Raw genomic sequence first — 10,847 nt, 5'->3', positions numbered from 1 at the left:
ACAGGGGCAAGGGGTGGAGCCAGCCTCAAATCCCTCCGCCGGCCGCGCTGCGCACGCGCGGCGCGATCCAGAACGACCCACACACAGGGACCTGGCGGCGCCGCGGGGACTGCGCACGCGCAAGGTCACTTCCCCGCCCACGGGCACCTTAAACTCCTTTGCCGCGGCTGGCTGCAGGCCGCAGTGCGCACGCGGGTACCGCACCAAACCCCAGCCCCCACCACCTTTCGCTTTCGGCTCCAACCGCCTCCATGCGCGAGACTCCTCGATGCTCCGCCCCTTTCCCTAACACACTTCCCGGATCTTGTACGCATGCGAATGTTGTGTGTACAACTAAATACCCCTCCGCCGCCTGGCAAAGAGGCAAAGAGTCCGTACGTGAATGGTGTTACGTTGATGTCTAACCTGTTAAATCATAACTGTTCATTCAGCGCCTAGTGTAATGCTAGGCGTTGCTTGGGCTCTGAAGATATATAGCACGTGACTAAGAGAAAGTCTTTTTCTTCTTGGAGCTTACGTTGTACTGGGGAGATGATAAAGGCATTTAAAAAGAATAAATTGTGGGGGGGGGGGAGAATAAATTGGGGGTTGTGGCCAACACAATAAAGAAAAATAGGGCAGGGGTGCCTGGATGGCTCGGTCCATTAAGCATCCGCTCAGGTCATGATCTCGGATTTGTGAGTTCGCCCCGCATCTGGCTGTGCTAACAGCACAGAGCCCGGAGGCTGATTCAGATTCTGTGTTTCCCTCTCTCAGCTCCCCCCCCCGCCCCCACTCTGTGTGTGTGTGTGTGTCTCTCTCTCAAAAATAAACATGAAAAATTAAAAAAAATAGTAATAATCCTGGGGCACCTGGGCGGCTCAGTCTGTTGAGCTTCTGACTTCCGCTAAGGTCAAGATCTCACAGTTTTGAGAGATGGAGCCCCACATCAGGCTCTCTGCTTGTCAGCCTGTCAGTGCAGAGCCCACTTCGGATCCTCTGCCCACCCCCCCCACCCGCCCCTCCTCCTCTCGTACTCTCCCCAAAATAAATATTTTTTTAAAATAGTAATAATCTTTATTCCTCGATCTGTAGACTGAGCAACTGGGTGATTGATGGTGCTTATTTACTTTCATGTTTTTATTTTATTTTTGAGAGAGAGACAGAGCACAAGCAGGGGAGGGGCAGACAGAGAGGGAGACACAGAATTGGAAGCAGGTTCCAGGCTCTGAGCTGTCAGCACAGAGCCCAATGCTGGGCTTGAACCCACAGACCATGAGATCATGACCTGAGCCGAAGTCTGACGCTTAACCAACCGAGCCACCCAGGGGCCCCGGTGCTGTTGATTTAGAGAGGGGAGATGTGGGTGGAGGGGGTTATTGAGGAAGACTCACTTGTTGATCGCATGGCTCTGGGTTTGGACATTGCAAAGATGTCTGACACTCAGGTGCCGTTGTGGCATTGGAATATATGGCAGTCACGGAGAAGTCTGGGGCTGGAACCCTAGATCTGGGAGTCTTTGGGTTAGAGATGGTATCTGGAGCCATGAGACTGAATGAACTCACCTGGGAGACAAGGGAAGCTAATATGGGGAAGACCCAGCAAAGGGCCCCAAGCAGGAGTGATTGCAAGTGTAGGAAGAAAACGTTGCCTGGGTGGCCTCAGTCAGTTAATCATCTGACTTCAGCTCAGGTCATGGTCTCACAGTTGATGGATCTGAGCTCCAGGTCGGAGCTCACGGTGCGGAGCCTGCAGGGGATTCTATCTCTCCCTCTCCCTCTTTGCCCCTCCCCCATTCACACTCTCTCAAAATGAATAAACTTAAAAAAAAAACTGATAAAAAAAAAAAAGTAAGAAGGGCCCCTGGGTCGCTTAGTCGGTTAAGCGTCTGATTCTTGGTTTCAGCTCAGATCATGATCTCACAGTTCCTGAGTTCGAGCCCCACAAGGGGCTTGGCACTGACAGTGCAGAACCTGCTTGGGATTCTCTCTCTCCCTCTCTCTCGGCCCCTCCCCTGCTCACTCTATCTCTCTCAAAGTAAATAAACCAATTTATTTAATTAAAAAAATTTTTTGTTAAAAAATAAATTCTTGGGGCGCCTGGGTGGCTTGGTCGGTTAAGCGTCCGACTTCAGCTCAGGTCATGATCTCACGGTCCGTGAGTTCGAGCCCCGCGTCGGGCTCTGTGCTGACAGCTCAGAGCCTGGCCCCTGTTTCAGCTTCTGTGTCTCCCTCTCTCTCTGCCCCTTCCCTGTTCATGCTCTGTCTCTCTCTCTCTCAAAAATAAATAAACATTTAAAAAAAATAAAAAATAAATAAAAAATAAAAAATTCTCATGTAAGAAAAAAACTGGGAGACTCGGGTGTCCAGGAAGCCAAGAGGGCAAGGGCTTCAAGGAGGCAGGGTTCGAGTCCAGTGCTGCTGGGGAATGCAAAAGATCCCGGCTGAAGTTTGGCAACTGTGGGAGACCTTAACAAGGCAGTGGGAAATCCAAAGACCTTTGGTGGGGAAAAGTCTTTAGAGAGGTTTTGTGGCAACAGGAGCAGAGAGAGACAGTAATACCAGAGGAGGGAGGTGAAGTCAAGGAAGATTTTGTTTTTAAAAAAAAATAGAAAAGAGGGGTGCCTGGCTGGCTCAGTCCACAGAGCACATGACCCTTAATCTCAGGGTCATGAGTTCAAGCCCTACGTTGCGTGTGGAGCCTACAAAAAAAAAAAAAAAAAAAAAACATTAAAAAAGACTTGCGATGCAAAAAATAAAAGACTTATGATGCAATTGTCTCCTGATGGCAAAAAAAAAAAAAAAGCTAAGCATCCACTCATCATGCAACCCCAGCAAGCCTATCCTTCTTTTTTTTTTCTAGTTTTTTTAATGGTTATTTATTTTTGACAGAGAGAGACAGAGTGCAAGTAGGGGAGGGACAGAGAGAGAGGGAGACACACAATGTGAAGCAGGCTCCGGGCTCTGAGCTGTACACACAGAGCCCGATGCGGGGCTGGAACTCATGGACTGTGAGATCACGACCTGAGCCGCAGTTGGATGCTCAACCGAGTCACCCAGGCGCCCCTATACATGGATTTCTATTGCGGCTTTATTCATAATCACCAAAAACCGAAATGGAACTCAGATGTCTATACTGTGGCTAAGTAGACTAATGAGCATCCGTCTGTGTCTTGGAACACTACAGTCAGACACAAGAGGAATGGGTCTTCGATGCATTTTGCCAAGCGAAGGAAGCCTGATTCACAAGGCTACACGTTGTATTTGACATTCTAGAAAAGACAGTGCTGCAGCGACGGAGGGAGAGAAAACAGCGCAGTGGTTTCCGGGAGCCGGACGTTGGGGACCAGTTGACTAGGAAGGGCAAAGCGCAGCCTTCGAGGAGTGATAGAACGATTCTGTATTTTGATTTGTACTGCCAGTGACACGACTGTATACGTTGGCCGGAACTCACAAGCATACACTGAAGGGTAATTTTTATTGTATGTCAAGTCCACCTCACTAAGCCTGACTGAACAACAACAACAACAAAAAGGCTCCCCCATTCATTAATTACAGATGGAAAAAAATAATGATAGTGGAGAAACCCAGCAGATACTACGGTAGCCAAGTGATCCAAATTCATGTCACCCGCAGTAAGACGTAGCCTGTGTCTACACCATAGGAGGAGAAGGGAATTGCACCTCTGTCCCCCTCGAGAAAAACCCTCCATAATCATTATCTAGTCAAGATAAACCACCAGGTAAACAAATTGAGGAACAATCTACGGTGTCAATGACCAGTATTCTCACACTTTTTGCTTTTAATGTTCATTTACTTTTGAGAGAGAGAGAGAGACGGAGACAGAGGACGAGCTGGAGAGGGCAGAGAGGGAGGCACAGAATCCGAAGCAGGGTCCAGGCTCTGAGCTGTCAGCACAGAGCCCAATGCGGGGCGTGAACCCACGAACTGTGAGATCATGACCTGAGCCGAAGCTGGACGGACACCCAACCAACTGAAACACCCAGGCGCCCCTCAAAGATTTTACTTTTAGGGGCGCCTGGGTGGCCCAGTTGGTTTAAGCATCCGACTTCGGCTCAGGTCATGACCTCACGGTTTGTGAGTTCAAGCCCCATGTCGGCCTCTGTGCTGACAGCTCAGAGCCTGGAGCCTGCTTCGGATTCTGTGTCTCCCTCTCTCTCTGCCCCTCCCCTGCTCATGCTCTCTCTCTCTCTCTCTCTCAAAAATAAATGTTAAAGAACATTTAAAAAAATATATTTTATTTTTAAATAATCTCCACACCCAACGTAGGGCTCGAACTCACAACCCTGAGATCAAGAGTCACACGTTCCACCGACTGAGCGAGTCAGATGCCTTTCCCCTCCTGTCTCTCTTTTTTTTTTTTAAGAATATTTATTTTTATTTTTGAGAGAGAGAGAGAGAGAGAGAGAGAGAGAGGGAGCAGGGGAGGGGCAGAGAGAGAGGGAGAGAGAGAATTCGAAGTAGGTTTCATGCTGTCCGCATGGAGCCCGAAGAGGGGCTCCAACTCAGGAATGAACTCATGAGCCATGAGATCATGACCTGAGCTGGAAATCAAGAGTTGGATGCTTAACCGGCTGAGCCACCCAGGTGCCCCCTTTCCTCCCTCTTTAAAGCTGGCATTGTAGCATCTTTTCCATCTGACCTTGACTCCTATCCTCACATCTTCTATGAATCTGACCTTCCCACCCTCCTCTTATAAAAACCCTTGATTTAATTGGGCCCGCCCAGATCATCCGGGGAATCTCCCCAACTCAAGAGCCTTGATTTAATTGCATCCACAAAGTCCCACTTTTGCCATATAAGGTCACAGATTCAAAGGTCCCTGGGATTAGGAGGTAGACATCTTTAGGGGTTCTGGTAACTTCTGTGTTTTCAGTAGAATGAGTGAGGTGATCAGCTTACTGGGGGTGAGGAGGGCCAGGGTGCTATGGGGGATTTAAGAACAAAGATGGGTAACAGCCATCTTGGGGAGGCAGAGGGTATACTGATGAGGGAAACATACCAGGGTCGCAGGCAGGGCTTGGGATGTAAGGTCCAGCCCCCGTCAAGGCCCCCCAGGGCCAGGCACAGAGTAGATGAGAGAAGGATTTACCAGAAGGATTTGGAGTTCGGCTACAACGGTGCCTTGGAGGGGGTCATAGGGCAAGGGAGTTTAAGACATAGGAAAGTGAGGGATTTTATCGGTGGCCCATGAACAGTGGAAGCAGGAGAAAGAGGGAAGTGAGGACAAGGTGGGGGAGCCAGAGATAATGAAAAGGCAACAGGGTCGGGGCGCCTGGGTGGTTCCGTCGGTTGAGTGTCCGACTTCGGCTCAGGTCATGATCTCACAGTTCATCGGTTCGAGCCCCGAGTCGGGTTCTGTGCTGACAGCTCAGAGCCTGGAGCCTGCTTCGGATTCTGTGTCTCCCTCTCTCTGCCCTCCCCCACTCACGCTCTGTCTCTTTCAAAAATGAATAAACGTTAAAAAAAAATTGAAAAAAGGAAAAGAAAAGATAACAGGGTCAATGTACTGTGATGTGCTGGCAGGCTCAAAAGTTTCTCAATTCAGTTGACGGGAAAAAGGAGAGCACGGGATGATAAAAACAGTTTGTTTGGAGGGTATGTCGTTACCGGCAATGACAAGGACGAGCATATGACCATGAACGCGGGTGGCACGTTTAGAGGGTGACAGATAAGGGGTGCAGAGTTTCTTTGCGGGTTACCAAAAATGTTCTCAAGTGGATTGGAGGGATGTGCAACTCTTAGGAATACGCAAAAAACCCAGCGTCACACAGGTGAAATGGGTGAATTTTATGGTATGTGAATTGCGGCTGCATAAAACTTCCAGAAAAAAAAAGAACGTAGATGGCTTGGGGTAGGCGAGAGAGCACGATGGGTGACATGATGGGCTCTGTGTACCGAGAGGCCATGTTTCTGTTATCTATTGCCACAGCGTGTCTGACAAACCACCCAAAGCCTGCGTGGTTGAAAACAACAAAGATCATTTATTACAGTCCCAGGTCTGCGACCAGGGCAGGGTTTGGAGGGGGGTGGGGGGTGGGGGGCTGAGGGAGGTCTTACCTCTGCTCCCGGAGCATCAGCGGGGCAGGAGAACGTGGCCCTTCAGATGGCTCACTCAACAAGCCTGATTTATTATCAACTGTGAGTTTAGCCTCGGCCGGGAGCCAGGAACCCAGGGTCCTCTCCACGTGGACCTCACCATCTGGCCTGGCCTGGGCAGGTGTCCCAAGGAAAAGAGTGGGGCTAAAAGTTGCCTTTTTTTTTTTTTTAATGTTTATTTACTTTTGAGAGAGAGAGAGAGAGAGAGAGAGAGAGAGACAGAGTGCAAGCAGGGGAGTGGCGGAGAGAGAGGGAGACACTGAATCCGAAGCAGGCTCTAGGCTCTGAGCTGTCAGCACAGAGCCAGATGCGGGGCTCGAACTCAGAACCACGAGATCATGAGCTGAGCTGAAGTCGGAGGCTTAACCGACTGAGCCACCCAGGCGCCCCTATGACAGTAGTTTTAGGTGGGATAGGAAGCCAGGTTCTCAAATCTTCCATGAAAGAGTAGGAGTGGCCAGAAGGGAAGGGGTGAGTTCAGTAGGGAAGGATGGGAAGTGTCCGTGGATAGCTTAAGCTTCAAAAGAGCTGAGGGAGGGGATGGCTGGCTGGCCGGGTAGAGCACGAGACCCTTGATCTTGGGGTTGTGAGTTCAAACCCCATGGTGGGCGTAGAGCTTACTTTAAAAAAAAAAATTAAGGGGCGCCTGGGTGGCGCAGTCGGTTAAGCGTCCGACTTCAGCCAGGTCACGATCTCGCGGTCCGGGAGTTCGAGCCCCGCGTCGGGCTCTGGGCTGATGGCTGAGAGCCTGGAGCCTGTTTCCGATTCTGTGTCTCCCTCTCTCTCTGCCCCTCCCCCGTTCATGCTCTGTCTCTCTCTGTCCCAAAAATAAATAAACGTTGAAAAAAAATTAAAAAAAAAAATTAAAAGTCAGAGGGAGGAAGAATGGTCTAGAAACGGCAAGGCGGAGCACCTGTACGTTAAGGAGGGTGTAAGGTATGAGGGTGTAAGGCATGGCTGCAGGGAGAAGGGTTCAGTTCACAGAGTTCAGAGACCCACAGAAAGGAGTCTCCTTGTGGGTCTCTGAGAATGACAGAGACATAGACGCAGAGAGAGGTAAGACAGAGACCCAGAAAGAGGGACACAGAAATCCAGAAGGATGGTGACATAGCTTCCCAGAAATTACACACGGAAGAGGGCCTACATTCGGAGGGAGTAACCTTAGTGCTTCTCTGCACTTGCCCAGCAGAGGGCGCGCGGGACCCCATTCCCTGGAGTCCGGGTAACCTATCCCCACCACTTCCCCCCAAGCCTATTTTTACGCGGTGTCATAGGATACCGGTGGCTGGAAGGCCATCGTCTGTCTGTCCTTTGGTCCCTTCGAGTGACCCTGCGGCATCTCCCCAGCCCACCCCCCACCTGTTCCTGGCAGGCTCGGCCTCTGTTTCCACTATCCAGGGTTACAGCTCAGGCTTCCCTGGGTCTCGGGATGTCTGACCCAGAAGACAGGGGGAGACCTCGGCGAGGGAACCGGGTGTGGGGCGCACAGGATCACGGTTTGCAGTTGCTGGAGCGTCTCCAGGACGGGGCAACCACCAGGCCAGTGGCAGAGCCGATCTACAGTTTTAGTCAGAAAGAGATTCAGAGAGAGGACTCCAGAGACTCGGAGTCCTCCAGAGGCCCTGAGACAGAAACTCGCCATAACTCCGAAACACAGGGAAACAGACCCAAAGGGGAGCCCCCCCTGGAAACCCAGGGACAGAGAGACACAGAGTCCTAAGAGATCATGAGAAGAGACTCCGACGGAGGGGGGAGACAGATAGCAAGGGAGACAGCGATAGACAGACACACCCCTAAGATACAAGCGTCAAAGACGGAGATCCAGACAGACCAAGATACAGATTACTGACAGAGACCCCCAAGCACTGAGTCTTCTAGAATTGCAAAACTCAGAGATAACTGACCCACTGAGATACTCAGAGATACACCCCTGGACAGACACCCAAAATGAAGACATAGCCAGACGCAGAGATGTAGAAGATAACAGAAAGAAAGACGCGGAGGTTTGTGACTCCAGCACAGGGGCTGGGCAATTCATAAAAAGAGACGAGAGACACACACGGAAACCCGGAGAGACGAGGGATAGAGGTCCCGGGCGAGGGCGAAACCCAGGGAACGGGGACCCGAAAGCGGATGCGCGCGGAGAAAGCAAGCTCAGCGCGGCGGCGGCTGCGGGGGAGGGCGGGCGCCCCGGCAGAGGGCGCGCGGCCGCCCTCTGCCCCTCCAGGGTCAGGCGCCCCCTCCCCCGCGCCCTGGCCGGACGGCCGGGCTATTTTTACGCGTGGACACCGGACACCAGCCTGGGGCGGCGGCGGCGGCGGCGGCGGCCGAGGCGGGGCCGGGCCGGGTCGGGCGTCGGGGCCACACGTCCGTCCGCGGGTCGCCGGGGCTGCGCGCGCCATGGAGCCGCGGTGCCCGCCGCCGTGCGGCTGCTGCGAGCGGCTGGTGCTCAACGTGGCCGGGCTGCGCTTCGAGACGCGGGCGCGGACGCTGGGCCGCTTCCCGGACACGCTGCTAGGGGACCCGGCGCGCCGGGGCCGCTTCTACGACTGCGCGCGCCGCGAGTACTTCTTTGACCGGCACCGGCCCAGCTTCGACGCGGTGCTCTACTACTACCAGTCCGGCGGCCGGCTGCGGCGGCCGGCGCACGTGCCGCTCGACGTCTTCCTGGAGGAGGTGGCCTTTTACGGGCTGGGCGCGGCGGCGCTCGCGCGCCTGCGCGAGGACGAGGGCTGCCCCTTGCCGCCCGAGCGCCCCCTGCCCCGCCGCGCCTTCGCGCGCCAGCTCTGGCTGCTCTTCGAGTTCCCCGAGAGTTCGCAGGCCGCGCGCGTGCTCGCCGTCGTCTCCGTGCTCGTCATCCTCGTCTCCATCGTCGTCTTCTGCCTCGAGACGCTGCCCGACTTCCGCAACGACCGCGACAACCCGGGGCTCGCTGCGGTGGCGGCTGCCGGCCCGGTGAGGGGGCGTGTCCTGGGTGGAGAGGGGCGGGGCTTGGGAGGGGCTGAGCGGGGTCCACGGGGATCTGGCCAATTACAAGGCGGGGGTGAGGGGCACTGGGAGGCGGGGCCTCTCGGGAAGGTGGGGCCTGGCTATGGGCGGGCGGGGCATTGGGGGGGGGGGCTTGTTGGGGGAGTGGCCAATCACAGGTGGGGCAAGAGGCTTGAGAGGTGGGCCACCCAGTGACCGGGCCTGACCAGGGGAATTTACCTTTAAAAGCTGGGCTGGGGGCCGGGAAGGGATAGCTTAATGGAGGCGGGGCCTGAGGATATGAATAGGAGGACCTTCCCTATCACTGGGTGGGGTTGAGGCAGGTGAGAAACGGGCTGGCCGAGGGCGGGAGGGCGGTAAGACAGGTACGTTAAGAAAGGAAGCAAGGGAGGAGAGACTGAAGAATCAGGGGTCCGTGCGGCTGGCTGTAAGCAAGAGAAGGATGGGCTGGAGGGAGCTGGAGACAGAAGAGTGAGGCCTGAAGGCTGAGGTAGGAGCAACCCAGCACAAAAAAAAAGTCAGGCTGAGGGCCATGAGGGCAGGGTTTGGTGTTCAGAGAAGGCCTTTAACCATTAGAGTCTGGGCTGGGGGTAGGGAGGGCAGAGCACGAGGAAGTGGGACCAGGGTGGCGACACTCCCCATCTGGAAAATCAGTGCTGCGGTGGGACTTTGGGAAGGAGGAGACTGAGTGTCACTCAGGCACCATTCTAGGAGGCCCCACCAGTGAAGGATCAGGGACCATACAGTCAGCCACGCAGGGATGATCCCCAGGGTTCTGGAAAGGAGTCTAGGACAGCTGGGGCACTGGAGGCCTGGGAGCAGTGACCACTGACCAGTTTGCACAGAAGCAGTTGGACATTTAAACCATAAATGTGGCCGTTCTAGGGTGCTCCAGTCTTGGTGTGGTCCTCTCTGACCCCCTTCCTCCCTGCAGTTCCCTGCTCGGCTGAATGGCTCCAGCCCAGTGCCTGGAACCCTGTCTCGCATGCCCTTCGATGACCCGTTCTTTATGGTGGAGACGTTGTGCATCTGTTGGTTCTCCTTTGAGCTACTGGTGCGCCTGGCGACCTGCCCAAGCAAGGCGGCCTTTTTCAAGAACGTGATGAACCTCATCGATTTCGTGGCCATCCTCCCCTACTTTGTGGCGCTAGGCACCGAGCTAGCCAGGCAACGGGGCGTGGGCCAGCCGGCCATGTCACTGGCCATACTACGAGTTATCCGACTGGTGCGCGTCTTCCGGATCTTCAAGCTGTCCCGGCACTCAAAGGGCCTGCAGATCTTGGGCCAGACACTACGGGCCTCCATGCGTGAGCTGGGTCTCCTCATCTTCTTCCTCTTCATCGGTGTGGTTCTCTTCTCCAGCGCGGTCTACTTTGCGGAGGCCGACCGGGAAGATTCCCATTTCACCAGCATCCCTGAGTCCTTTTGGTGGGCGGTGGTCACCATGACCACAGTCGGCTATGGAGACATGGCACCCGTCACTGTGGGTGGCAAGATAGTGGGCTCTCTGTGCGCCATCGCTGGTGTGCTGACCATTTCCCTGCCTGTGCCGGTCATTGTCTCCAACTTCAGCTACTTTTACCACCGGGAGACAGAGGGCGAAGAGGCCGGAATGTACAGCCACGTGGACACGCAGCCCTGTGGCCCACTGGAGGGCAAGGTCAATGGGGGGTTGGTGGACGGAGAGATGCCTGAGCTACCGCCTCCACTCTGGGCCCCCCCTGGGAAACACATGGTCACCGAAGTGTGAGGGACTGTGGA

General features: G+C 54.3%; 1 protein-coding gene across 1 annotated transcript; it reads left to right on the top strand.

Annotated features, from left to right (window-relative positions):
• Nucleotides 1–8,483: 8,483 nt before the first annotated feature.
• On the top strand, nt 8,484–10,847 carry KCNA7 (potassium voltage-gated channel subfamily A member 7). Its single transcript, XM_030298837.1, has 2 exons — nt 8,484–9,053; nt 10,021–10,847. The coding sequence occupies exons 1-2, from the start codon at nt 8,499–8,501 to the stop codon at nt 10,834–10,836; spliced, it is 1,371 nt and encodes a 456-aa protein (XP_030154697.1). The 5' UTR covers nt 8,484–8,498; the 3' UTR covers nt 10,837–10,847.

Source organism: Lynx canadensis, chromosome E2, assembly GCF_007474595.2.
Source record: "Lynx canadensis isolate LIC74 chromosome E2, mLynCan4.pri.v2, whole genome shotgun sequence".
In the NCBI taxonomy this organism is placed as follows: domain Eukaryota; kingdom Metazoa; phylum Chordata; class Mammalia; order Carnivora; family Felidae; genus Lynx; species Lynx canadensis.
This window is presented reverse-complemented; position numbering and strand designations above follow the sequence as displayed.